Source organism: Vanrija albida (assembly GCF_041260175.1).
Source record: "Vanrija albida strain AlHP1 chromosome Unknown contig_2, whole genome shotgun sequence".
NCBI classification, from domain to species: Eukaryota; Fungi; Basidiomycota; class Tremellomycetes; order Trichosporonales; family Trichosporonaceae; genus Vanrija; species Vanrija albida.
Window position 1 is genome coordinate 2,158,370 of NW_027191421.1, and position 26,002 is coordinate 2,184,371.

General features: G+C 64.1%; 12 protein-coding genes and 1 non-coding gene across 13 annotated transcripts; 9 read left to right on the plus strand and 4 right to left on the minus strand.

Moving 5' to 3' along the window:
* Positions 1-97: 97 nt before the first annotated feature.
* Positions 98-832, minus strand: NDUFB8 (NADH dehydrogenase 1 beta subcomplex subunit 8 ndufb8; the record flags this gene model as incomplete). Its single annotated transcript, XM_069351091.1, has 3 exons — positions 98-337; positions 524-618; positions 667-832. 3 exons carry the CDS (start codon positions 830-832, stop codon positions 98-100), a joined length of 501 nt encoding a protein of 166 aa, XP_069211477.1.
* A 247-nt stretch (positions 833-1,079) lies between these two features.
* Positions 1,080-3,717, plus strand: Q8F55_002495 (uncharacterized protein; the record flags this gene model as incomplete). Its single annotated transcript, XM_069351092.1, has 4 exons — positions 1,080-1,095; positions 1,134-3,271; positions 3,317-3,464; positions 3,503-3,717. 4 exons carry the CDS (start codon positions 1,080-1,082, stop codon positions 3,715-3,717), a joined length of 2,517 nt encoding a protein of 838 aa, XP_069211478.1.
* A 478-nt stretch (positions 3,718-4,195) lies between these two features.
* On the plus strand, positions 4,196-6,103 carry HST3 (NAD-dependent deacetylase hst3; the record flags this gene model as incomplete). Its single annotated transcript, XM_069351093.1, has 4 exons — positions 4,196-4,354; positions 4,467-4,914; positions 4,953-5,393; positions 5,433-6,103. 4 exons carry the CDS (start codon positions 4,196-4,198, stop codon positions 6,101-6,103), a joined length of 1,719 nt encoding a protein of 572 aa, XP_069211479.1.
* Positions 6,104-6,975: 872 nt separating this feature from the next.
* On the plus strand, positions 6,976-9,824 carry Q8F55_002497 (uncharacterized protein; the record flags this gene model as incomplete). Its single annotated transcript, XM_069351094.1, has 5 exons — positions 6,976-6,994; positions 7,189-7,411; positions 7,450-7,944; positions 7,983-9,078; positions 9,114-9,824. 5 exons carry the CDS (start codon positions 6,976-6,978, stop codon positions 9,822-9,824), a joined length of 2,544 nt encoding a protein of 847 aa, XP_069211480.1.
* A 1,180-nt stretch (positions 9,825-11,004) lies between these two features.
* Positions 11,005-11,075, minus strand: Q8F55_002498. Its single transcript has one exon. It is a non-coding gene; the product is annotated as a tRNA-Gly (tRNA).
* Positions 11,076-11,390: 315 nt separating this feature from the next.
* Positions 11,391-11,699, plus strand: Q8F55_002499 (uncharacterized protein; the record flags this gene model as incomplete). Its single annotated transcript, XM_069351095.1, has 1 exon — positions 11,391-11,699. One exon carries the CDS (start codon positions 11,391-11,393, stop codon positions 11,697-11,699), a length of 309 nt encoding a protein of 102 aa, XP_069211481.1.
* A 1,568-nt stretch (positions 11,700-13,267) lies between these two features.
* Positions 13,268-13,576, plus strand: Q8F55_002500 (uncharacterized protein; the record flags this gene model as incomplete). Its single annotated transcript, XM_069351096.1, has 1 exon — positions 13,268-13,576. One exon carries the CDS (start codon positions 13,268-13,270, stop codon positions 13,574-13,576), a length of 309 nt encoding a protein of 102 aa, XP_069211482.1.
* A 720-nt stretch (positions 13,577-14,296) lies between these two features.
* On the plus strand, positions 14,297-17,184 carry Q8F55_002501 (uncharacterized protein; the record flags this gene model as incomplete). Its single annotated transcript, XM_069351097.1, has 8 exons — positions 14,297-14,643; positions 14,743-15,077; positions 15,115-15,325; positions 15,370-16,013; positions 16,065-16,319; positions 16,364-16,686; positions 16,721-16,822; positions 16,867-17,184. 8 exons carry the CDS (start codon positions 14,297-14,299, stop codon positions 17,182-17,184), a joined length of 2,535 nt encoding a protein of 844 aa, XP_069211483.1.
* Positions 17,185-17,496: 312 nt separating this feature from the next.
* Q8F55_002502 (uncharacterized protein) lies at positions 17,497-18,320 on the plus strand (the record flags this gene model as incomplete). The annotated part of the gene is made up of 3 exons (XM_069351098.1): positions 17,497-17,603; positions 17,636-17,771; positions 17,805-18,320. 3 exons carry the CDS (start codon positions 17,497-17,499, stop codon positions 18,318-18,320), a joined length of 759 nt encoding a protein of 252 aa, XP_069211484.1.
* Positions 18,321-18,470: 150 nt separating this feature from the next.
* On the minus strand, positions 18,471-20,428 carry CCT7 (T-complex protein 1 subunit eta; the record flags this gene model as incomplete). Its single annotated transcript, XM_069351099.1, has 6 exons — positions 18,471-19,736; positions 19,775-19,868; positions 19,912-20,032; positions 20,078-20,224; positions 20,305-20,329; positions 20,405-20,428. 6 exons carry the CDS (start codon positions 20,426-20,428, stop codon positions 18,471-18,473), a joined length of 1,677 nt encoding a protein of 558 aa, XP_069211485.1.
* A 327-nt stretch (positions 20,429-20,755) lies between these two features.
* Positions 20,756-21,704, plus strand: VMA11 (v-type proton ATPase 16 kDa proteolipid subunit 2; the record flags this gene model as incomplete). The annotated part of the gene is made up of 11 exons (XM_069351100.1): positions 20,756-20,802; positions 20,847-20,868; positions 20,912-20,988; positions 21,030-21,048; positions 21,093-21,110; positions 21,156-21,165; positions 21,206-21,253; positions 21,298-21,354; positions 21,397-21,452; positions 21,505-21,578; positions 21,671-21,704. 11 exons carry the CDS (start codon positions 20,756-20,758, stop codon positions 21,702-21,704), a joined length of 462 nt encoding a protein of 153 aa, XP_069211486.1.
* A 199-nt stretch (positions 21,705-21,903) lies between these two features.
* Positions 21,904-23,311, minus strand: Q8F55_002505 (uncharacterized protein; the record flags this gene model as incomplete). The annotated part of the gene is made up of 2 exons (XM_069351101.1): positions 21,904-22,848; positions 22,886-23,311. The coding sequence occupies 2 exons, from the start codon at positions 23,309-23,311 to the stop codon at positions 21,904-21,906; spliced, it is 1,371 nt and encodes a 456-aa protein (XP_069211487.1).
* A 361-nt stretch (positions 23,312-23,672) lies between these two features.
* NPL6 (chromatin structure-remodeling complex subunit RSC7) lies at positions 23,673-25,976 on the plus strand (the record flags this gene model as incomplete). Its single annotated transcript, XM_069351102.1, has 5 exons — positions 23,673-24,090; positions 24,138-24,416; positions 24,466-24,858; positions 24,906-25,618; positions 25,665-25,976. The coding sequence occupies 5 exons, from the start codon at positions 23,673-23,675 to the stop codon at positions 25,974-25,976; spliced, it is 2,115 nt and encodes a 704-aa protein (XP_069211488.1).
* Positions 25,977-26,002: the final 26 nt, after the last annotated feature.

A 26,002-nucleotide genomic window follows, 5' to 3' on the forward strand; every position in this document is an offset into this window, starting at 1 on the left:
CATGTAGCATTCCACTTGACGTATAGCCATTTTTAGTGCATATGCTTGGTCTGCGGGCGCGCGCCGCTCTGGCCACGCGCCGTCCCTATTGTGTCGTCTACTCGTCAACCTCTGGCTCCTCGACGCGCGCCTTGGACCACCCGCCGAGCTCCTTGCTCAGCCCATCGTATGGGTACTCGCGGCGCGCGACGGGGCTCTCTGGCGCCGTCTTGTAGATGACGTAGGCGAACGCGCCGATCAGCGACGCAGCGATACCGATCTGGATGAGGGCAGAGCCGGGCGAGATCTTGTGCACGTCGGGTCCCCACATGCCGAGGACGTCTTCCTCCTCGTGGACCTGGGGGTGTTAGTGGTGCGATGATGTTTGCGCTCGGCTCGGCTCCCTCCCTCTCCCTCCTCCCTCCTCACTGCGCCATCTCCCTCCGCCATCTCCCTCCCCCCTCCGTTCCTCCTATCCCTCCGTCCCCCTTCTTCCGCCCTCCGTTGCCGAGCCTCGTACCGCACCGCGCGCGCCGATACACACCAGCTCGTTGAAGTTCTTCCTCTCCTGGATGTCCCACCACCCGAACGGCTCGCGTGTCTGGAGCGAGACGTAAGGCAGCTGGGGGTAGCCGTGGACTGTGGCGTCAGTACGCGCTCATCGTCTCCATGGCCGGCGCGACGCACGCTGAGGGTCGACCGGGACGCCGGGCGGAGGAGGCGGCGCGACCTCGGAGGGCGAGTGGTGCTCCTCGCCGTTGACGGTCGAGGCCCATCGGCGGGCGGCGGCGGCGGGCGCGGCGGTGCGCGCGGCGGCGGTCTGCCGGGCGAGGGGGCGGAGGGCGCGGAGCATGGTGAGTGGTGTGGTTGTCGAGCTCGGTGTATTGAGGTCGCTGTGATACGTCGTGCTGCTGCTGCCAGAGCCAGCTCCGAGGCAGCACTCGCTCACCGTAGAGCGCCGGGGCGGGAGCAAATCGACGGCCTCTCGGTGTTTCCCGGCGAGTGGCACTGGGCCACGTGGGACTCGCCACCTAGTTTACGATTCAACAACAAAAGGTGGAGGAAGGCAGAGTTGACTTGTTTCCATCATCCTCGGCAGCATGGCTCTGCGTCTACGTGAGTTGTGTCGCACGGGAAGTCAACTCACACCGCAGCCGGAAAGGGAAACTTCAAGCCATCCAAGCCCGTCAAGCCTGGTGCTGGAGGCCCCCGTCGGCCGCCAGTGCCGGGTACAGCGGGGGCTGGGCCGTCGCGCCCGGCGCCTGCGAGGCCCGCCGGCGCGCCGCCAAAGCCGCCAGCCAAGGCCCCCGCTGCAGCGTCGCAGGAGAAGGAGAAGACGGACGAGGAGGTGCCGGCTGCGCCTGCTGCTGCCGCCGAAGCACCCCCCACTGTCGCCGCTCCTCCGGCCCGCAGGACCGTTCCGTCTACCATCACCGTCGCCCCCCGTCCCACCCCCGCCGCCCCCCCTGCCGTGACCGCCGCGCCGCCTACCATCGTCGCTGTGCCCCCTCCCGCACCAGCTGACCCTCTGCCCCCCGTCCCCGTGGTCGTGCCCGCCGTCGACAAGCCGCCATCCGTTGCCCCCACACCTGCTAAGGAACCACCTGCCGCACCCGTCAAGCCCGCTGCACCAGCCGCGGCCGCGACCGCACGCAAGCCGCCAGCACCCGTCAAGCGCGGGCTCAACGCTGGACCAAGCAAGCCCAAGCCCAAGCCCACGCTCGTCACCGCTGCGGCCGCAGCAGCAAAGGCAAAGAGCCGCGAAGGATCGTCGCTGCCTTCGGAACGCTCATCCGTGCCCCGTGCTTCCCTGCCACCTGCTGCCCCGCCACCCACGACACAATCCACCGAGTTCGAGTTCTCACAGACGCAGAGGCCAGAGCCGACCCCCACGCAGAGTACCTGGGCCCCGCCCTCCGTCGCTTCCAGCAGCTGGGCGCCACCGGCAGTTGCGTCACAGGACGACTTCCTCCCGCCCACAGTTGCGCCGGCGTCTTCGCCTCCGCCGTCGACGCTCGACGAAGGCCCGCCGGCAGTTGCTGCGCGCGCCGAATCGCCGCTGGCCCCGGCCTCCCCGTTGCCCAGTGGACCCGACGCGGCGTCGTTAGCTGCGGCTGCGGTCGCGAGCATCACTGAGGACTCCCGTGCGAAGCGCAGGGCGGCGAGGGCGGCGCTCGAGGTCGACGACGCCGAGGGATCAAGTGCCCCGGCCAAGCGCCCTCGCCGCGGCGCGGGCAAGGCGAAGGCGCGCAAGGCTGCCGCGGAGGGCAATGATGACGACGACCCCGAGGCCAATGGCCGCGCGTCCACTGCCGAGCCTAGGGCCCGCGGCGGAGCGTATGCGTCACGCGGACGTGCGGGAACCTCTGGCGACCGCCGCCTCGCTGCAAACCGAAGCAAGCCCCAGCTTTCGCACCCCGAGCTCGACGGCGTGCAGGCTGACGATATGGTCGGCATCGAGGTCAACCCCACTGTCATGACCATGAAGGACCTCGCTACGACGCTCGTGTCCCAAGGTCGCGTTTCCGCGCGTACCATCAAGCTGCACGAGTTTCAGCGTGCAGAGGAGGAGCGCAAGCGCAAGGAGCGGGTTCAGAAGGCCGAATCGACTTGGAAGCGCCGCCAGATTGTCCGTCGCAAGGCGCGCCAGATCAAGAATGCCAGGCGCCAGTTGCGACGTGCAGACGCACGAAAGCGTGGAGAGAATCCCGACGATGTCGTGTCCGACGACTCGGTTGACTCGGATGAGGACTACGACGTCGAGCCTGATCGTCTCACGCCCCCAGGATCGCCTGTCGCTGCGGAGCGCGTCGCCCCACTGCGATTGGAGCCTATCGAAGTTGACGAGGCTGAGAACGGAGAGGAGGGTGCCGCTCCTCCCCCGGCGCCGTACGACCCTGAGGACGACCCAGAAGGTCTTGGGCTTCAGCAAAACAACAAGGACGACGATTTAGAGGAACTGGAGGAGATGGGCGAGGTGCTCGAGGACTTCCAGCTGCCTGTTGACGAGGACGACGACGCCCCTGACTTCTCCGGCCTCGCGTACGCCGACACGACTGGTGGCTACTTGGACGACAACGGTGAATGGGTCGACGCGTCGATGGAGGACTACGCAGCCAACATCATCAGACGCAACGAGACCAACCGCCGCAACATCATCGAGGGCAACGGCGCGTTTGGCCGTGAGATCGAGATCATCGACTCGGATACACAGTTCGTCAACGCTGCGACGTGGGGCAAGAAGGTGTCGAATGATCGCTGGACCGTGGAGGAGACGGAGCTGTTCTTCAGCGTGAGTAGCTTTTACGATAGTCGCAGGTCGGACCTGACATTGCAGGTGCTGAGAGAGACGGGCGAGAACTACTCGCTCATGAAGGCCTATTTCCCTGGGAGGACCATGCGCCAGCTCAAGAACAAGGGTCTGCGTGAGAACCGCGAGAACCCAACGCGGATGAACGATGCCATCTTCAACCGCAAGCCGATTGGTACGTGGTGCAGAGCGACACGTTGCTGACACACCCAGACAAGGAGTACCTCACCAAGTCGTCGGGATACAACGCAGAGCTTCCCTTTGATCGCGAGAAGGCCTTCTTTGAAGAAGTGGCTGAGGAGAAGGAGCGGGTCAAGGCGCTTGGCCCGCCTGATGTGGTGCCTCCAGAGGGGTTGGATGGTGTGCTCGGCCCAGAGCAGAGGCCATGGGTCGCACCTGCAGAGGACTTGGAGTTTGGGTCTGGGTGAAACACCCCAGTTGCATACGTTGTAGCTTGTTTAGACGTGCATTGTTGTATAGCTCTTCACACCATGGTCGCGCACACGACGACGCGACGCATGGATGCACGACGCGCTCGCCTCGCGCGTGCTTGTGCCTCAAGCCACCAAAACACGAGTGAAGCCACCCAGGGTGGGATAAGTGGGGGGTGGAAACAACTCAGCCCTCCTACGCGCTTGATTTCAGGATGTCAACAGGGGCGACCAAGGGGGGAGGTGGTGGGTGGGTGCAACAGCCGCCAGGTCTGCAGCCACCCACAACATGGCAAGACATTGACAACCAGCCTTCACTCAGTACTTACTTGTTCATCTTCATCTCAAACACCCATCCATCCTCTTGACTGCGCCGCTGCACCTTGCTCGTGCGACTCTTGAGTGCAGCCCCTCCTCTTCCCCCGGCTCCCTTCCCCCTTCCTCCGACACCCCCCGGCGCCGTCCCCCTTTGGCCATGATCACCACCCTGCCCCTGGGGCAGCTCCTCTCCGGGGTCGCCGAGGCCGACTTTCCCAAGCGCCGCCTGCTCTCCGACGTCAACATCAAGATCGCAAAGGCCAAGAAGGTCGTCGTCGTGTCGGGCGCCGGCATCAGCTGCAACTCTGGCATTCCGGTGAGTAGCAGATGGGAGGGAAGGCAGGGAAGGCGGCGGCCTTGTTGGTGTCTGCGCCAACGCCGACCTCCCCACCGACCAAACCGCACCCCGACCCCAACTAACCCACCAGGACTTCCGCTCCGCCGACGGCCTGTACGCCATGGTCAAGGAGAAGTACCCCGACGCCTTCGTCTCTGGCAAGGAGCTGTTCTCCTCGGGCCTGTTCAACAACCCTGCGACAACGTCCATTTTCTACACCTTCATCGCCGAGCTGTCGCTGGCGTGCCAGGCCGCGCAGCCCACCCGCACGCACCACTTCATCCACCGCCTCGAGACAAAGGGCAAGCTGCTCCGGAGCTACACGCAGAACGTGGATGGTTTCGAGCGCCGGATGGGCATCGAGTCTGGCGGGCGCGGCAACGGGCTGAAAAAGAACGGCACGCGAAACGTCGAGCTGCACGGCGATCTGGGGCGCGTGCGCTGCGTGCTCTGTTTCGCCGACTACGAGGCGGAGCGCCAATACGTCGATATGTTCCGCGAGGGCGAGGCGCCCCACTGCCCAGCGTGCCAGCAGAGGTGTAAGTGACCCGAGGGGAAGGTGGGCTCACCCAAAAAGGCGAGGAGCGCGTGAACCGCTCGGCGCGCGCAACGTCGGTCGGAACCCTCCGCCCTTCGATCGTGCTGTACGACGAGCCACACCCGCTCGGTGACGAGATCGGCGCCCTGCAGGCGCACGACATGCGCCGCGGCCCCGACGTCCTGCTCATCATGGGCACCTCGCTCAAGGTCCACGGGCTGAAGCGACTTGTCAAGGACTTTGCCAAGACGGTGCATGAGAAGAAGGGTGTCGTGGTGTTTGTCAACGCCACCGCGCCGAGCAAGGAGTGGGACGGCGTGATCGACTACCATGTCGAGGGTGACACCGACTCGTGGGTCGAGCGCGTCGAGGAGGAGTGGAAGAAGGTCCGCCCGCAAGACTGGGAGATCCAGACCGTGCTCGACGGCGAGGTCGTCCATAAGTCTGTCGCAAAGACCAAGGCGAAGCCCAAGACGAAGTGTGGGTACCAGGGCATCGCGAATTGCGCTTACCCACCAGACATCCCCGAGGTTGTCTTGGAACCATACCAGTTGCCAACACCGCCGGCGTCGCAAGAGTGCCCTTCGTCTCCGACCTCGGAGAGCACGTTTGTCTCTGCGTTATCATCACCGGGGCCCTCAGGCCCGCCAACACCGCGCCGGACCTCGCCGCGCTCCATGTCGTCGTCGTCTCCCTTATCCTCCGCCCCGCCTACGCCGAAGTCTTCGGCCCAGCGGACGCCTGCGACTGCACCGCCAACCCCCGTGTCTCCGAGCAAGCGCCAGAACGCGGCCACCTCAGTAAAGGTCACCAAGAAGAAGACGAGGATTGAGCCTCCCCCATCGCCGACGGGCGTCAGCGCAGCACCTGGCCGCGGTAACTTATTCGATGCCACCGCCAGCGTCAACAACGCATCAGATCCAGATGTTTTCGGTGCCATGGAGCCTCCCGCAGTCAAGCCGCGAGTGCGCGCAAAGGCGGTGCCCAAGGCGGGCGCAGTCGCGGCCACCAAGGCAAGGACGTTTGCACGATCCCGCAGCGCAGCAGAGGCGACATTCACGCTGTCCAGTGGTATGTTTGGCGCCGCGTCGGCTTCGGCCGAGTTGGCGGACAAGGAGAATGCCCAGCCAATGCAGCCTGGCCTATCGCGACCTCGGGCGGCTCGCCGAACGAGGTCATTGCGGGCGTAGAGGTGGGCGTGGTATAGTAGACTGTGACTCGGCTTATAATGTTTGTTGCCATTTTGTACGATGACGAGAGGAGTGCTGCGGTCGGCCCCGGGGCTGGCTGCTTGAACTTTTGGAGACCGAGCCCCTGCGAGGGCAATGGGTCCATGTGGAGGCAGGCGCCATGTAGCCTGGCAAGTGTCTTGTCGATGCAGAGTGACCTGTACGTGTGCATGGTGGGCAGTGTGGATTGTAAGAGTCTACGTCGCCGGGGCTGTCGTCGTCGCTCGGCGTTGCTGTATGCTCGGCGATGCCGTGAGCGGTCTTGGCTGCCATGTTCTGGCCGAGCAGGCAGGCGCAGATGGTGGTGGTCGGTGGGTTTCGGTCAGTTGGCTGGCGCCTCCACCTTGTCTCGAGTCGCTCGCGCGATTTCAGTGACACACACTGTGTTGTCTACTTCCCGTCTCATCTTTGTCACTCAACGAGTACGACGAGTGCGTCAGACTCTCGAGTGCACTTGTACTCTTCTGGCTTTGCTCTACTACCCTCTCTTTCTACTTTGCACTCTTCCCCCGCTCGGCAAAGCGACTGCGCACTGCAACACACCAGACGCAGCAAGCCGAACCAGACGGAACCATCGCGCCGCGCGCTCGCCGCCTCCACGCACCGCCGCCGCCGCCGCCGCCGCCGTCATCACTTCGACCAGCACGACCACAACCGCGTCCACCACTACCAAACACTACCCACTCGCCTGTCACACCGGCACAACGCTTGCCCATCAGCCGTCCCGTGTCGGCCTGTGCACTCGCCCAGCACCCCGTCCCTCCCCCCACGCCTGACCTCGCACACGCGAGTCAGCGCACCGGCGTCAACGCGCCGCTCGTGTTCCCGCCATTATGAGCGCCGCGCCAGCGAGTAAGTGTGCCGCGCGACCGAGACTAGGTGCTGTCGGTGCTGACGCTGCGTTCCCATCACTCGCTGTCTCCTCTACGTCGCGCACGCCCCCGCACTCCCGCCGTCACGTTGCACTCACGCGTCTGCTGCGTCACTCGACCACCCTCGCGCACACACCACCTACTGCCCGTCGCCCAATCGCCGCCCACACACAGTGTCGGGACAGAGCGTATCGCCCCAGAACCACCTCACGCCCCGGCTCGGCGCCATGCCCCTCCAGACGCCGTTCTCGGCGCTTGCGCTCGACGGTGCCGTGGCCCCCGAGCCGCCGAGCGTGTCGGCCGAGACCGTCGAGGACGGTGGGGCAGACGCCGATCTGTCCGACGACATTGACCGCGACGGCCGCTCGCCAAGCCCCGCACTCACCGTCTCCAACGGGTACGTCTGAGCGATCGCGCGAGGCTAACACCACACAGTCCCACCTCCCCGCCATCGGTCATCGACTCGCTCGCCCCGTCAAATAGCGCAATGACCTCGCCGAACCCCACCACCATCTCGACCACGAGCCTTCCCCCGCCTGGCTTGCCCATGCTGGGCGCGGCGGCCATCCCGACGGTCGCCGTGCCCAAGGCCGAGCTCGGCTTTGGGTCGCTGCACGCTGAGGATGAGATCAAGAAGGCGCTGTCGGCAAAGGACAGAATCTTTGTGCTGATGCTCGGCAAGGAGTTTGAGGCGTTCATTGGCCGCGTCGCGCGCAGAGAGATCACGTCCAGAGTGCCCACGAGCCAGGCGTCGGCCTCCACGTCGCTCATGGACTCGCTCGGCCCGTCCAAGCGCATCGACGTGACGGCCAGCAGCAAGTACCAGCGCATGTTGACGTACAAGCTTGCCGAGTGGTACGGGCTTCGTGTGGTCCCTGGTGTCGACGGGTCGATGGTGGTCGGCGTGCTCGGTGCCCTGGAAGAGAAGTCGTGAGTCGGTGAACGCGGGACCGCAACTGACGCGCCAGCTTGACACTGAAGATTGCCGTCCTCGTGCCCGAGGCGACCGCGCCCCAGACCCAGTTCCGCATCATGCAGCGTGCGACGCCGAGCGCGGGCGACACGGAGAACTCGTCGAGGGCGACTTCGGTTTCGGGAGAAGACAACGGAACCGAGTCGTCGGGCCCGCGCGGCAAGACGCTCGAGGAGCGGACGCTGGCCTATGCGCTCGCGAGGAAGCGGATCATCGGCGAGGGATTGGAAGACGACGGCGCGTCGACGTCGGCAAGCTTCCCTCGGTCAAGGCAGCACTCGCGCTTCGGAGACGACGAAGACGACATGGATATGATCCCCCGCCGCGGATATCAGCCCGACATGGAGTACACCTACCCGTCGCTGTACCCCACCGGTGACACCCAAGGCAACCCAGGACTCGTTCAAGGCATCTCGATGCCCCAGAACGTGCCTCCTTATGGATACGCCCCAATGCAAGGCGGTCCATACCAGGGCTACATGCCGCAGGGGATGGGCTATCCACCAAACGACGGACGCGTCTACATGACGCCATACAACATGCCGCCCCAGCAGGCCTACGGCGGTCAGATGCAAATCAGCGGCTACCCTCAAGGATGGCAGCAGCCACCGCCAATGCAGCCAGGCCCACCAGGCATGATGGGCGGAGGTCAAATGCAGGGCATGATGATGCCGCCCGTCGGCCAGGGAGGGTGGTACCCACCAGACATGGGCATGGCACAGCCGCCATCCAACATGATGCCGATGATTCCTCAAGGCATGCCCTATGCGCCCAACTACCCCCAGCCGCAGCCCGGCCCGGCCCTAATTCAGCCGACGCCGATGCGTCACGACAGGCATCCGCTGAGCTCGACGTCGTCGTCCATCTCGTCGCGCTCGTACCAGGACATGAACTCGAGGCCACACTCGCGCGGATCGACGACGAGTACGCGGAGCGCCGCAAGCAGCGTCAGGTTAGGTGCCATGTACCCGGTTGGTGGTCAGGCGCCTGCGTATGGCTACCGACAGAAGGCTGTCAAGGTGTCTTCGTCGTCGACGGTGGGCCCGGGTGTGGGCGCAGTCGACGGCAGGCGGAACGGCCGCCAGAGTCCGGTGAGTTGTGGCGCTGTGTTTACAACTAACGCCAGGCCTCCACCACGTCGTCTCGCTCATCACGCCGCGCGTCGTCGATCCAGATCACCCAGCCGCTGCCAGGTCAGCACCCCCTCCCGCAGCGACCAGACTGGGCGGCAAACAATGTGCCATACCACCCATCGCCGTTACCACCACCAGGTCACCCCCACTCAGACGCCGACACATCCGACTTTCCGCCACTGCACCGCGGATCGGCGGCGACCAACGCTGCCGAGCCGATGCAGGTTGAGAAGGTCAAGATGAGACCGTCAGCGAGCGCCTGGAACGGCGCAACGCGTGGCCAGCAGCCTCAGCACCACCATCAGGTCGTGCCTGAGCCGACGCCCCAGCCCCAGTCGCCGCTCACGCCGCACGCCGTACCAGCAATATCGGTGTTCCCGAACCCGATCTCACCCAAGGCGTCGACGCCGGTCGCGTCGCACGTTGTGGTCGTGGAGGCGGACCCAGACTTTCCCCGGCGCATGCCGAGCGCGCGTACGCCGGCGCTGTACGACCCGTCGGCGCCCAGTGCCCCGGCGCGTGCGGCGCGTGTGTCGCCCGCGCCGGCGCCCGTGCCCGCGGCGCATGCGGCGAGTTCCGAGGTCGTCGCGACGGACGAGATTATCGAGGCGCGCATCGCCGCGCTCAACATCAAGGGTGTGAGCATCGGCCCGCCGTCGACGCGCCAGCCGCCGAGCTACGCCAAGATTGTGCGCCGCGACTAGAGTGTGTATAGGGTGTGGCCGGGACGAGCATAGGCCGTGTGCGTAGCACGCGGCAGCATAGCATGATTGATGCATCACAGTAGCGCAGAGTAGCGAAGGTGCCGCAGGCACCTGAGCTGGGTGCGGGTGGGAGATGAGCGGGTGCGGATGGGAGATGAGCGTGCTAATTAGGTGACACGAGAGCGTTGGGCTCGGGTCACGGTCATGTGCCCGTGGTCTTGGCAAGCTGGCAAGCCTCAGACATATATAACCATACGTGAGGCACCTCCAGCACACCCCCACCAAGCCATAATGAAGCTCGCCGCCGCCCTCCTCGCCGGGATTGCCACCCTCGCCGCCGCCGCGCCCGCCCCCGCCAACAACCCCACCCTCCCCCCCGTGCCGCCCCTCAACCCCACGCAGTGCACCTACACCTCGCCGTGCCGCATGGGCCTGCTCCCAAACTACGGGTGCGACGGCGTGTGCCGCGCGCGGGGGCTGGTGTTCGCAAAAACGCTGCCCTGCGGGCGGCGGTGGGTCGTCAAGTGCTGCTGTCGGCGCGCGCGGGCCGTCGAGTAAGGGTGCGCGGTTCCGGACCTCGGCGCCACCGCTCGTAGCTGCAGGCCTCATTGCCCCGAGCAACAGCAATCTCGCGTCCATCTCAACGTCGAGTTAGCGCGTGTGGGCCATGTATCTCTGTTGATGGCGTTGGAGCGGCTGACTCGTTCTGACTAACCCTCGCGGGCACACGAGCCCGCCGCCACACGCTTGACGACGGAGCTTATCTCGTCAGGGGTGGGCTTGGCATCGCCGTCTTCGGGGGTAGATTGGGGCATCAGCGGGTGGCGACGAGGATGTGGGACGCTGCACGACGCGCGCGTTGCGTTGCGTGAGGCGACGGGCGCCGTGGCGAAAATAACGCAGAAATGAAACGCAAAAACGCGATAAATGCTACTTGGCCATTACTTGTAGTGTGGCGCCTGAGCACATCCACACAGACCGCGGACCGACCGCCACCATCTCTATTGTGTCTGCTCTGCGTATGCTCCCTCGCTTCCAGTGCATACACGGAGCATACTATCCCCTTCGGCCAACTGGTCCTCGCACCCGCCACACCCAGCGCCACATCAGGACCTCGCACCCACCCTGCGCACCCTGCCCAATGGCCGTCCAAAAGGCAGACGAGCTCGCGCTCTCACTCTACACTGTAAGGGAGTCGAACCCCTGCCGCGTCGATGGCAACGACGCATGATACCGTTTCACCAACAGTGTGCTGTGTTCCTGGCGGGGTTGTGGTCGTGTTGGGTTGGGTCGGGCGGGGTGTGGCGGTGAAGACGAGCCTGTGTGCTGCTTTCTTGCGCCCGGAATGAGGCGAGTGGCTGCCATATGGGCGTGGGAGGCAAGGGCGGGGTGGCGGTCCGCTGGTGGACAAGGGGCATGCACGCCGACGGGCGACTGGCCAGTGCAGGCCACCTTCGTCAGTCTGCAGCAGGAGGTGGGGGGGGGTATTAGTCGCTGGAGAGAGAATGGCAACCTTCTCAACCCGACCAAGCTCTCAAACCGTCTGAACGACACCCCAAGAACGCCATGAAGCCGCACCTCCTCGCCCCCCTCCTCCTGGCGCGCGCTCTCACCCTCCCCGCACCTCACGACGCCGTCGGCCCGCACCCCGCCGCCCCCGACCCCCTCGCAAAGTGCAAGCGCGCGCTCTTCCCCCGCTCCCCCGCCGACACCCTCCCCGCCCCCGTCTGCTCCTTCCCCTCGCCCTTCACGTTCACCTGGGACCGCGGGTGCGAGTGGTGCCGCACGTGTGTGTGGTGGTGCGCCAAGTTTGAGGCGGGGCACGCGTACACTGAGAAGGGGTGGGCCGGGTCGACGCGCTGCTGCTGCGACTAGGGGGGTGTGACACCGGTCTCGGGGCGGGGAGATAAGCGCGGGGGGTGCCGACGTTCCATACGATGAAGAAGTTGCCAGGCACAATTGAGCGGACAAAGAGGATCTTGACCACGGTCTTTACGTCTTTAAGACTTTCTGGGCGGTGTCAGCGCTAGCCACGGTCACGAGAACGTTTCAGCTAGACCCCTGTTGATGTGGAGAGAAGTGGGGTCGACAAGCCCACAAGAGTGCGTTCAACCGAAGCAGGAGCGACGGGCGAGGATGCCCGCGGCAACGACATGGTTCTCAAAGTGCCCGCCAACTGCGGCCTGACTTGGCTTCCTCCGTCTCTGTGCTCCTCTACCCCCGAAGCCCGATCGTCGACCTCCCGAGGTTCTTCGAAGACGCACGTCTTGGGCCAACGCAAGGGGACCACAAACCTAACTTCCGCTCGCAGGTCAGCTGGTGGCGACCATCGCCAAGGTATAAGATGGGCCCAATATCTGGGTAGCTGACCAAATCACCTGCCAGTCTCACTCCAATACAGTCCCATAACCAACTCCCAATGAAGCTCGCACCCATCGCCCTCGTCCTCGCCACAACGGCGCTCGCTACATCCCCGGCCCTGGACGCTCGAGAGCTCGAGGCTCGGGCACCTGAAGCGGAAACCGACCCCGCCGTGCTCGAGAGACTCACCCTCCATTCGCGCGACTTCAAGTGCTACTACGCCAGCACATGCAAGCTGCTGTGGGGGGGTAAATGCGAGGGCTACTGTCGCTCCAAGGGCCGCTGGTTTACAGAGATGAGTAGCTGGGATTGCCCCAATGCGGCGCTCAAGAGGTGCTGTTGCACATCGTGCACGAACTGAGCCGCATGGCCCCTCTAAGAAGCTGTACTACACACCAATGCTATACAGTGTCGTCAGAGTTTGTGGCTCCTTCACTGTCGTGGAAGATCTAGCTGTTGGAAGGAGACTTGCCACTGTCCGGCCAGGCGATGTCATCGGGACACTTCCGTGCTTCCCAAGTGCTGCGGCTGCCCATGTGCATACACAATACCGCCCACAACTCGACACAGCACGCCCAACGCCTGAATCCCATCCCGAGCTAGCTGGTCCGCCCTGCGCTTCCCACACTGCTCCCGAAGCCAAGCGCAAGCCGCGCCCAACCCCCATCCCGGCGACATACCACCGCCACGAAGGGCGACGCCGCGCCCACCCACCACTTCCCATCCCGAACCAGCGCCCGGCATCGTTCTTCCCGTCCCGATCTGGAGCGGTGATAGCACCCCCGTCATATCTCGCGCGCCCAGTTCTCGCAGTGCTCTTGGCGTACTGGGGCGTGGGTTCGGGACCGCAAACCGGTGAGGCGGGCACGAGGGCGCCAGCAGAAGTCGGGCCCGGTGCCGATGGTAGCGAGATAGCAGCGAAGTGGCAGGCAGGTGCTCTAGCCGCCGTTGAGGATATAAGGAGCTGCCTGGGCAGCCTTCTTCGACATCAACGCACCGCTCAAGCTCTCTCCTCTCGCCTCGACAGCCCGACTCGAACTCGCCTAGCACTTCGCACCCAACCAAACCAACAAAACAACACAATGAAGGTCTTCGCCCTCGCTCCCCTCTTCTTCGCGCTCGCCGCCCTCGCTTCCCCCGCCCCCGTCGACGACTGCGACCTCGCCGAGCGCGACGCCACCCCCGAGCCCGTCCTCGTCACCGAGGATCTCGACCTCGCCGCTCGCGACGCCGAGCTCGTCGACCGCGCGTGCATGTACCCCTCCAAGTGCGCCGCCAACTGGGCGTACTACGGCGGCTGCGAGAAGTACTGCGCCAAGTACAAGTACAAGTACGCCGGCCAGAGCTACGCCGGCTGCCCCAAGGGCTGGTACCGCTGCTGCTGCAAGTAAGCGGCGCGCCTGATGCCCTGGGTGAGTGGGACGGGGGTGTGGCTGTTCCTCGCTGACACTCACAGGCAAGACGGCGTAGCCCGGTGCCCTCGAGGGCGACGGTGTGGCGAGTCGGGATACTATCGGAAGAGGCTGGTTCAGAGAGGAGTATGTGTGGCGAGTGAAGTGAATGTTATGTGTGGAGGCGCTGGTATGGTGGCGGGTGGGAGTGGAGCATCAGTGTCCAAGGTGTGTAGGTCGGCAGTCCGAAGCCCTTGCCTGGTCCAAAGGTAGCGACCGCTGTTCTCCTATACCAGTCTCGTCAGTTGCCTCGAGGCAGTGGCTCGTTTTATCTCTCGTTGTGCCGGATGCGCCACAAGCCGGCTCGGGCGCCGATCTTTTGATAACCGGTGCGGTCTGGGGTGCGTGGGCTGCTTGACTGTCCCACGCCGGCAGAGCACCAGATGCAGAGCACAGTGTCACCCTCAGCCACACCAGCATTGTACACATACAACGCTCGCTGCACACTGCACGCTGCATGAGCCTGCACCAGTCGCCCCCTCAACACCCGATCCAAGTCCGATATCGGGCCGACATCGACCGAACGGGAATCTCGAGCTCCACATTGGTGATTACGATTTGACAACCGGATCGCGGACCGAGACGCCGTCGGCAACGGCGACTCCATCGACTCTAAAGCGTCTTTTGCACGCCCACACACCCCTCAACATCGCCCACACCATGTCCGGCAAGACAAAGTCGTCGGCCCCGTCGCGCAAGGCGCCAGCGCCAGCGCCCGCACTCAGGCGTCCAGGCCCCAACCCCCTCGCCATTGCGCTCAACGTCGTCCTCGCCGCCGTCTCCGTCTTCCTCGTCACCCGGCACGCAGACGCATGGGTCGGTACCCTTGGCACGGTGCGCGCGGCCCTCGAGGAGCGCATGGCCATCTTCGGCATGGAGAGCTTTGGATCCACCGCCCTCGGCCATATCGACTTTGCCGACGGCCGCTCGCGCCGCGCGCCGAAGGAGTTCCTCAAGCCGGCGAGCGACGCGCTCACCTATGTCAACGTCAACCTGGGTAATGGAGGGTGAGTTTTGTTCGGCAGCTGGTGGTGGGAGGGAGGAGGGATGGACGAGGAGAGCTGGAGCGAGCCGCTTGTACCATGCCCAGACCGCTCACACCGCAGCCCCGAGCCCGACCTCTCGGGCGGCATGATCCCCGCGGTCGCCCCGCCCTTCGCCATGACGCGCTGGACTGCGCAGACTCGCCGCAACTACGTCTCGATGTGCCCGTACAACCAGACCGACACCAAGGTGCACGGCTTCATCGGCACCCACCAGCCTGCCGTGTGGATGGGCGAGAGCGGCCCGGTGCAGATTGCGACTGGCCTCGGCGAGGTGGTTACCGACTTTGACGCCCGCGGCCTCGCGTTCGACAAGCGCGACGAGTACGCCAGCCCCAACTACTACTCTGTCGGCCTGAAGGGCGCTGACGGCTCGATCAACGCCGAGCTCTCGGCGAGTGAGTGAGACTGTACGGCGCTGGTACTGACGCCCAGCCTCGCGCGCCGGCCACCTGAAGTTCACTTTCAAGCCTAAGGGTGCTGCGGCCCCCTTCGTGGTCATCGACGCCGCCCGCAAGACCGTCTTCACGCGCCAGCTCTCGGCCGACGGATACCCGCGCCCCAACCTCGAGTACCTCCCCACCGGTGGTGTCACGGTCGACCTGGAGCGCAACGAGATCTACGGCTGGAACGATGAGCGCCAGGAGTGAGCATGACGCCGGCTTCCGAGATCCAGCTGACACGTCACAGCAAGGTCCTCGTGGCCGAGGAGCTCCCGGCCAAGAACTTCAAGGGCTACTTCGTCGCGCGCTTCTCTGCGCCGCTTGTCTCGGGCGGCATCTCGCGCAAGGGCAAGCTCGAGTCGGCGCTCTCGGGCGACGGCACCGAGCTCTCTGCGTGGGCCACGTTCGGCGCCGGCACTGCCAGTGTCGATGTGCGCGTCGGTGTGTCGTTCATCTCGGTCGAGCAGGCCCGCCGCAACCTCGACCTCGAGATTCCCTCGTCCCAGACGCTTGCCGAGACGTCGAAGAAGACGCGCACTGAGTGGGTCGACAAGCTCGACACGTACCGCGTCCAGGGTGGCACCGATCAAAACTACACCGTCCTGTACACCGGCTTCGCGCACACCCTCGTGTACCCATACGAGGTGTCGGAGAACGCCGGCACTGCCGACGAGCCCAAGTGGACCTACTACTCTGGCTACGCCGACGCCGTGCTCGAGGGCGAGAGCTACTCTGGATACTCGATCTGGGACACGTTCCGCGCCACGACTGCGTGGCAGAACCTGCTCGCGCCGGAGCGTATCCCGGGTATGATCAGCAGCATGCTCCAGGACTACAAGCAGGGCGGCTGGCTCCCGATGTGGAAGAACATTGTCGAGACGAACATTATGGGTGAGTAAAGGCGAGGCGGAGTCGAGCTAGGCCACATGCTAACCTTCCCAGTGGGCACCCACGCCGACTCGATCATCGCCCAGGCCATGCGTGCCGGCGTCAAGGGCTTCGACTACGACCTCGCCTGGGAGGCCGTCCGCAAGGACGCGTTCACGCCGCCTGACAAGGACACCGAGCTCGTCTTCTACGACAGGCAGGAGGGCACGCCGCAGGAGGTGCGCGCGGGACTGACCGAGTACCTGAAGAACGGCTGGGTCGCTGCGGACCTGCACTCGGAGTCGGGCAGCCGTTCGCTCGACTATGCTTGTGAGTCGGAGGGTTGCTCGAGGGATCAGAGCTAACGCCGGTAGACGATGACCACGCCGCCGCCATCGTTGCCCGCACCGTCGGCGACACCAAGACGGCTGAGCAGCTCGAGGCCCGCGCCAAGAACTACGCCCACCTCTGGAACAAGGAGACGGGCTTCATGGAGGCGCGTAACTACGACGGCAGCTGGGCTGGTGACAAGACGGGCTGGACCGAGGGTGACCACTGGGCGTACTCGCTCAACGTCATGCACGACGTCCCTGGGCTCATCGAGCTGATGGGCGGCGACGCCAAGTTTATCGACTTTATGGACAGGCACTTTGCGGGCGGACACAACCTGCACACGAATGAGCCGAGCCACCACATTGTGAGTGCCACTCTCCAGCACGGCTGACCCTCAGCCCTACCTCTACGCGTTCTCGTCGCAGCCGCACAAGGCGCAGGAGTGGGTCACGTCGCTCGGCGGCAGCGAATACAACCACACTGCGGGTGGTCTCTCGGGCGTGAGTCGTCGTACATTCCCTGCTTCACTTCTAACCCGTGCCAGAACGAGGACTGCGGCCAAATGTCGGCGTGGTACGTCTTCTCGGCGCTCGGCTTCTACCCCGTCGACCCGGCGTCGGGCAAGTACGTGATCGGGTCGCCGTTCTTCGACCGGCAGAGCGTGAGCCTGCCGGGCGCGCGCCGCCCGCTTTCGGTCGTGGCCGTCGGCGCGGCGACCGAGGGCAAGAAGTACATCAAGAGCCTCAAGATTGACGGCGAGGCGTGGTGGAGCGTCGAGATCACGCACGACCAGATCAAGGACGGCGCGTTCTTCGAGTACGAGATGGCCGACACGCCGCAGGCGTGGCCGCGGAGGGAGTAGTGGTAGCGAAAGTGGCAGATGGCAATGCATGGCATGATGGTTCGCGGTGACGTCAGGTGGGCCGGCGGCGCAACCAGCTATACGCCGTGCTAGCCCCCGTCGCACCTCACATCGGTTCAGACCACGGGAAAGCTTGGTCATCGAGCCCCGTCGTGCCGGGAGCGGACGCTGATCGAGCTTCGGCGCGCCCCCCGGAGCGGACGATCGCGGCACGCCAGCGGACTTGCCCGCCGCCCGCCCAAGCCGGCGGCATCGCGGCCCACGGCGCCATATAACTGGGCTTGGCGGGTGGACGTTGTGTCCGCCACAACCATGTCGTCGTCGCAATACACGCTCTACGAGCTCGTCGCGCACGCCGACGACCGCGAGTCGCAGAGCACGCACAGCTTCTTCGTCCTGCGCACAAAGCTCGACCTGGCGTGCGTGCCCCCAGCTGCCAAGCTGACCCCAGCCTCCTCGGGCTGAAGTACACGCGCGTGCCGCTCGCGTTCGGGGACATCGAGGGCACCCTCGGCGCCGGGGTGACGCTGCCGACGTTGGCCACGGGCACGGGGCGCGTGGTCGACTCGTTCAGCATCGCCGAATATGTGTGTCCCCTCCCCTCAGCCGGCTGACAGCAGCTCGAGGGACAGCACGCGACGGGGGGGAAGTATCTCTTCGGCCCAGGGGGGAGCAGGCTCGCCCGCTTTATCCAGTCCTGGGCCGACGGCGCGCTCCTGCCCGCCATGATGCCGCTCCTCGCGCCCCTCTTCGTCGCGCACAACGACGCCGCGTCGCGCGCCTACTTCGTCACGCGTATCTGGCCCGCCGACGAGGTGGAGCGCATGAGCGCCGAGCTGAGGGACGCTGAGAGGGTGAGGGAGAACGCGGCCGCCGTGCGCAAGGTGCTCCGCGTGCTCGAGGTGTACCTCGCCCACAGTAGTGGCCGGTTCATCCTCGGCGATACGCCGACGCACGCCGACTCCATCGTCGGCGGGTACTACTTCGCCAGCCAGGTCAACCCCGCGCTCAACGCCCTCGTGTGGGACCACGCCGAGCTGCCCCGCGTCGCGCGCTGGGTCAAGGATTTCAAGGAGGCGTCGGGCTTTGAGGTGGCGTACCCCCCTCCGCCGGCCGGCGTCGTCGCGGATGTGTAGTCGTAGTGAGATGCGACTGAGCTAGGAGCAACCGATGGAACACGCCTAGCTATTGGCTAACTGCAATGCATAATGATACTCTACACGGAGAGCGCCGGGCCGCGCCGCGCACGCCTCCGCCGCGTTGACGGCTACGCCGCTTTTGCCCCTTTACCTCCGTCCAGGGCGGCCACGGATGGCACGCTGCGCCGCGCCCTGCGGCATCGCCGGGCCAGCCTGCTGCGCCTCGCTCTGCGGGTTGCGCACCGTCTCGTCGACAGACAGGATCAGCGTCGCAGCCTCGACGGCAGACGACAGCGCGTTCGTCTTGACAAGCGCAGGCTCCCACACGAACCGCTTCATGTTGTCGGCAACACCAGAGTCCGAGTCGACGTCGACACCCGACCACGTCTCGCCCTGCGCGTGGCTCATGCGCAGGCGGTTGAGCACGTCGGTCGCGTCCAGACCAGCATTGTCGCAGATCTGGCGGGGGATAATCTCCAGCGCCTTGGCAACAGCGCCGACAATCAGCTGCTGCTTGCCCATGATCGTGCGCGAGTAGGTCCTCAGGTACTTTGAGATCTCCATCTCGCAGGCACCGCCACCAGCGACAACCGAGTTGTTCTTGATCGCGCGCTTGACAATCATGATCGAGTCGTGCAGCGAGCGCTCGACCTCGGCAATGAACTGCTCGGCACCACCACGGAGGATGAGCGTGCACGTCTTGGCCTGCGGGCACTCCTCGAAGATGTTGAAGCGCTCGCCACCGATCTGGCGCTCCTCGAACTTGCCACACTCGCCGAGGTGCTTGGCCTCAATGTCCGACGTCGTCGACTGGATCGAGCCGCCGACAGCCTGGACAACACGCTTCAGGTCGTCACCAGCCACACGGCCGGCACAGAAAATGTCGCGGTCGGCAAAGTACTGCGTGGCCAGGTCACCAATGGGGAGCTTGGAAAGCACGACCTTGGCGCCAGTCGCCACAATCGCCTCGAGCTTGCGGTAGATGATGGTCCACTCGGCGTCGACAATAGCCTGGTACTCGGAAACCTCGTTGACGCGGACCTCGGCGTTGTCCTTCTCGGCCTTGAGCTCGAGCTCGACGTTCAAGCACAGAATCTTGGGGTTCTTGAACGACTTGGGCTGCTGCTCGAAACCGGCGTACGAGAACGTCTTCTTGAACGCGACACCGCGGACAAGGAGCGAGTCCTGCATGCCACCACCAGGCACCTTCTTGACACCGATGAGCGACTCGTCCAGGTCGTCCTGGTCGAGCGAGAGCACGGCGTCGACGACCATGTTGGAGAAGAAGGGCATTTGCGAGTGGATGAGCTTGGACGACATGGATGTTGACGCGCACTTGAGCAGCAGGTTGCGGAACTCCTTGGGGTCGTCCTTCTTGACCGTGACGGCTATTTCGTTGATCTTCTTGATCGCCTGGGTTGTCAGAGGGGGTCCACAGCCGCAGTACCTACCAGGTTCCTCGCCTCGCGCAGTCCCTTGATGATAACGTGGACTCCGACACCCTCCTCGATGAATGGCTTGACCTCCTTGAGGATCTCAGCGGCCCTGTGTGTGTGAGCTAAGCTATCTCCAACCCTCCGCTACGCACAAGAGCACCACACTCGTGGTACCGTCGCCGACCTCGGCGTCCTGAGCACGCGCGATATCGACGAGTGTCCGTGCGGCGGGGTGCACAATGTCGAGGAGCTTGAGGAGGGTAGCACCGTCGTCTGCGCGTGTGAGCTTCCGCATCTACTTAGCCCAGCTCTACGCACTCGAGATGGTGGCCTGGCCACGGCCGTCGACAATGAGCTTGTCCATGCCACGGGGGCCGAGCGTCGACGAGATTGTCTGCGCGACGGCGAGACAGGCCGAGATGTTGGAGAGCAGCTGCGGCGTGCCCTGCGACGTGTCGGTGCCCTCTGGTCACTGTCAGCTCGTGCTCCTTCCTTCCTCTGCATGCTGCCTTGCCACCCTGCAAGCTGCATTACGCATTACGCACCCCGAAGGAGGACCACGGTGGGTTGCTGTAGGGTGTGTCAGCTTGCTTCCTCGCGATTCAACCGCGCGCCATTGGCACCCAGTCATGCTCTCGCACTCACCATCTGAGGAAGTCGGCCCTGCATGTTCGGGCTCGATGTAAAGGTGTGTGGTAGATGTCTAGATTTGTATGGAAGATGTTCGAGCTTTTGGAAACGTCCAAAGGCGACGCGCGAACGCGTGGAGAGAGGGCTCACAGGTCACGCCACGTGTACTAAATGTCACGAGAGTGAGAGGTGTGATACAATTACTCCCGTCATTGTCCCTCACCCAGCGTCACCGCTGGGTGGTTGCTCGCTCGCCGTCACGCCCGTGCGTCAACTGGCCGTGATGCTCATCGTCGTCAGTGACTGCCCTCCTCCATCTCGTCTTGCCTCGCTGCTCGCACTCCACATCAACAGAGAGCAAGCAACATGACCACCCTGGCAGAGTTGTCCCCCCCGTGGGCGCCCTTCTTCGGGTACGTCAGCTGCTTCGTCCGGGTGCCAGAGCTAAACGTCGCAGGTTCGCCGGTGTCACCGCCGCGGTACGTCGCGCACTCGCCCAACAGCACCGGTACTGACCAGCAGATCACGCTCTCGACCGTCGGCGCCGCGTTCGGAACTGCCAAGTCAGGCATCGGAATCGCGGGTCTCGGTCCCTTCCGGTGGGTTGCCATCAGCAGTACTTGTGACGCTAACCCGCCAGTCCGGACCTCATGATGAAGGTCGGTAGCTTGTTGTCCAATGGAAGGTAGCTGACGCGCTGCAGGCCCTCATCCCTGTTGTTGTGAGTTACATTGTGCTAGTTGAGTAACTCTCGCTGACTCCGCAGATGTCTGGTAGTGCGTATCGCCGCCGAGGAAGGTCGCGTCTAACCTCCAGTTATCGCCGTTTACGGTCTTGTCGTCTCGGTTCTCATCGCGGGTAACAGTGAGTTGCAGGACCCTCTTCGGAGAGCACAACTGACGCCCCAGTCAACCCCGGGAAGTACTCGCTCTTCCAGGGCTTTATCCACCTCGCCGCCGGCCTGTGTGAGTAGCTGGGGTCGCGAAGAAACCAAGCTAACCTCTCAGCATGTGGCATGACCGGCATGTCTGCGGGCTACGCTATCGGTGTTGTGGGCGACGCTGTAAGTTTAGCTTGCATAACATCAGCGTTGGTACAAGCTGCTGACTTGCCAGTGTATCCGTGTCTACCTGTACGAGAACAGGGTCTACGTCACGATGGTCCTTATCCTCATTTTCGCGTACGTCTGGTGTCGTTGTTGTGATGACTTGCTGACACCTCACAGCGAAGTCATTGTACGTCGTGGCGCGCGTGCAACCGCGCACATCACTAACCCCACAGGGTCTGTACGGCCTCATCGTCGCGATCATTATGAACACCCTCACCTAAGCGCTCAGTCGCGCACAACCTCAGCCCAGCTGACCCCGCCGTGGAACGGCCACATAAATCGTAGAACTCAACATGCAGCGGATACCATCAAGCGCACGGGTTACATCCAATCCAGTGCGCATACTATAACATGTACATACAACACAATGTGCTTTACAGGTAACTAGTCAAGGGGCTTCAAGGTGCTACTGGGCACCAACATCAGCGAGCGAGAAGACGCCGCGGATCGCCTCCTCGGTCTGGTCAATCGCCATGCCGCTCGTGTCGTCGAGGCTCTTGTGGCCAACCATATCGACGCCGACGACGTCAAGTAGCGACTGGCCATCCTGGTACGGCCAGTCGTAGTGCTCGCCGTTCTCGTGGGCGGAGCGCACGACGGCAGCGGCCACCTGTTCGCCGAGGGCGACTTCGGAGGCGGTTGCGAGAGCCGCGGCGGCGCTCGACTCCGCATCATCGGCCAGCCCGTCATGGAGATGAGCGTGGAGATGCTCTGCCGCTGCGACGGCGTCATGCTCGCCCGATTCGTCGTGCTCCGCTGCCTCAAGTCTCGCCCTCTCCTCGAGAAGGCGGATCTTCTCCTGCACACCCGCGCGGTTCTTCTTGAGCCGCATCTCGCGTACGAGGCCGAGCTCGGGGTACTTTCGGGGCCTTCCTCGCTTGCGCTTGATGCCGAGCGCGCGCTCCTCCTTTCTCCTCTCGAACTCGGCCAGCTCTTCGGCAGAGCGGACCTTGGGCGGACGGCCCTTGGGGCGACGGGGAGGCGGCGCCTGAACCTCGGGTGGGGGAGCTCCCGGCTTGGGCTTGTTCTTCGAGCCTTTTGGCCTTCCGCGACCGCGCTTGACAGGCAATGATGACTCCGAGACGTCACCAGGGGGTCCGTGGACATGTGTGTGCGGTGGCACGAGAGGCAGATGGGCCGTGTGCGCGGCAGCCTCGGGGCCGAGAGGCGGTAGGATGAGGTTATGGTTGTTGGGCGACTGGGGGAAGTTGGTGTTGAAGATGGCGCCGTAGTTGCCAAAGTTGCCATGGGCAAAGTCTTCGAGCGTAGACTGCAGGGTGTGTTGCAACCGCTCACGGTCGAGGCGCTCGCGTTCTTCCGTGTCGCCTGGGCCTAGACTTGGGTGATGTGACTGTGGAGTTAGAGATACCGCCGTCCAGCTAACTCACCTGCTGTGCATTGGTCAAGCTGTTGACAATCTCGCGAAGCGCTGGGTCGATCCCATCATCGTCCAGGGGAATGTGGTTGGGGTCGGCTTCCTGCTGCACGTCGTGGACGTCGACCTCGACCTCGGGGTCAAAACTCTCGGCTACAGGCTCCTGGGCCTCAGCTTCGGCATCCGGCAGTCCCGCATCGTGCAAGTTGGTGCCGAGGTCGATGTCATCCTGGCCGATGCGCCCGCGCTGGACATTGTGCACCACCTGCTCGATGGCGAACAGTGCCGGGTCGATTGGGGCTGCAGTGTTTGCCGAGGACGAAGTGGCGAGTGCGAACAATGCGGGGTCCAGATCTGGCTGGGCAGTGATGGAAGATGCCATGTGCAAGTCGTGTTGGATCGCGTCGTCCTGCTGTTGCTGCAGCGCCGTCTGCGTCATGGGTGGTGGACGCGTCGAGTGGAGGTGTTGGGAGAAAAGCAAAACAACGAGGCCAGGTTAAATCAGAGACAATGAGTGGAGCACAGTCGAGTGAGCGCGTGGCAACGGCCCCTTGTTTGTTTGCAGATCTGATATAGAAGCCACAGAATACAGAATTGATCCCGCTATTAATGAAGTTTAAGAGGTATTAGGAAGCAATGTCTGTCAATAGGCCTCCGACACGCTCCATGCGCCTTTGGGTCCGCCCGCCTATTTGTCCTACCCTCCCACCACTCACGGCACCCACCCACTTCGCGACACCCGCCCACCACAACACGACTCTTTGTTTCCATCCACAGTCCTCCACACATCGCATCCAACCATGCCGCCTCGCTCACGACGCTCAACAGGCGCAGCCCAAAACTCGCCAGCCAAAAGATCCCGCGCCCCACGCAAGTCGGCCGTCAAGGATGAGCACGAGACGCCAGACCCCGAGCTGCATGACGATGGTGACGACGACGCGGTAGGCGAAGACGCCGAGGACGACGACGATGATGAGCCTGCTCCCGAGCCAGGCCCATCACGCAACCGGTCACGCGCCAAGCCGCGCAGCTCGAACGCAAAGCGCGCTCCGAAACGCGCAAAGACGGAAGAGGAGGCGACCGACGACGATGACGACGAGGTTGTAAGCGCTGCCAACCGCCGGCGCTCGGGCAAGCAGGTCAGCTACAAGGAGATCCCTGCTGGCGTCGATGAGAAGGAGGAGGAGTCGGATGGCGACGACGATGACGATGATGAAGGTGGGTGGATGAGGAGCTTGGCGTGATGGAAGCTGACGGGTGAGCAGAGGAGGAGAAGCCAGCCAAGGCGACGCCGGCGCGTAGGAACAACCGCCGCGCGAACAAGGAGGACAAGGACGACAAGCCGTACAAGAGAGAGCCTGGAACGGGTGGACGCGGCGGCTTCAGCGTCAAGGGTGCTGCTGCTGCTGCCGCGCGCGCTCGATGGGACAAGGTCCGCCGGGAGAAGGCCGAGAGGGGCGAGGACAGCGACGAGGCTGTCGCGCGTCGCCGGACCAACGCTCCGATTAAGAAGGACCCCCGTGGCGCGCTTGAGAACGTCATCAGTGAGTCGACGCGTGTAGACGCGTGAGGACGCGAAGCTGACGCCTCTAGATGGCCAGAAGTACACGATCAAGAACGCCGAGTACGTCGCGGGCGACGACGAGCTCATCCTCCCCGACGACCCCAAGGGCGACACCAAGGTGGATGCCGAAGGTCGACTGCTTGGCGGCCGCGAGTACAAGCTCGTGACGTTCACCTCTGCGACGCGCAAGAACAAGGACCGTGTGTACGCCCTCACCATCGACGCCGCTCGCGCTTGTGGTTACACCGACTCGCTGGCATTCCTCCGTCGCTGTCCCCAGATTGTCAAGCTATCGTGTGACCCCGAAGAGAGGCAAATGCTCATTGACATTGGGCGTATCACTGGCAACCTCAAGCACCGTATGGTGACCATGGTGGCCATGCGCAACGTTTTCAAGCTCATGGGCGCGAGGCTTGTCAAGGGTGAGTCACCGGCGTCGCCGTTGTCTGTGCTTTTGTTGATGGCGCAGGCGGCAAATGGGTCGACGACGACTACAACGAGGAGCAGGCCCTGATCGACTGTGGCACCAACGGCTGGACCCCACACTCGGAGGTTCTGGACGAGGAGCTGGCTGTCAACCAGTACCCTTCGGCAGGCGGACCTGGGCGGCCGCCTGCCAACGCTGGCTTCCTCGCGGACGGTGTCGCTGCAAAGTCGGCATTGACGCCGTTCTACACTGTCGGTGGCCCGACAACACACTTTGGAGGCATCGGAGCCGACCCCTGGTCCGATACTGTGCACGGCCGCCGCGGCAAGTTACGCGGCCTGGGAGTGACGGAAGAAGACTGGATGCTTCGCACGGCCGAGGACGCGCGACGCATTGACGAGACGCTGCGTGGTTATCGAGACGAGCGGGTCGAGGTGCTGGCTGGACAGGACGCGCGCGGCTGGGTCCACTACAGCGAGGAGTTCTCTGCTGGTGCTATCAAGCCTGAAGTGGACGAGCACAAGCACCCACTCGCCAACGAGGTCACGTTCGACACTGGCAGCGAGCCACTCACGCCTGCTCCTCCCGAGCCTGTCGTTCCAGCGGGCGACAACAAGCCTGAGGCAACCGAGACCAAGGCCCCGGTTGACCGTGTGCCGGGAGGCAAGATTGTCGTCGAGCGCGAGTCCGAAACACGAAACGGGCGGCCGAAGAAGGGCAAGTGGCAACCTGGTGTCGTGCGCGCAGCGTACGAGGTGAGTTGGGCGGTAGTGTCGCACGGCACAGAGCTAACCTCGCCAGCCGCACACGCAAATGCCGCATGTCCCCCTCCGCACGCAGCCGTCCACGGCGGCGATCAAGCGCGTGTCGCACCTCCCGCTCGTTGGCCTGAACGGCTCGGCACGATACGCCAAGGCGCCTGGCATTGCATCGGTCGAGTTTGCCTACACCACACCTGGGTCCGAGGATGCCGGGACGCCGACGTGGCTGACATTTGGCGACGTTACACAAGGCGCCGATGTGATCAAGAAGCGCAAGGCGCTGATTGCCGAGGCCGAGGAGTGGGAGCGCGAGTCGCGGGCGAAGCGACGCGGCGTCACGACATCGAGCTAGACCACGACCTCTAGCCACTAGCTAAT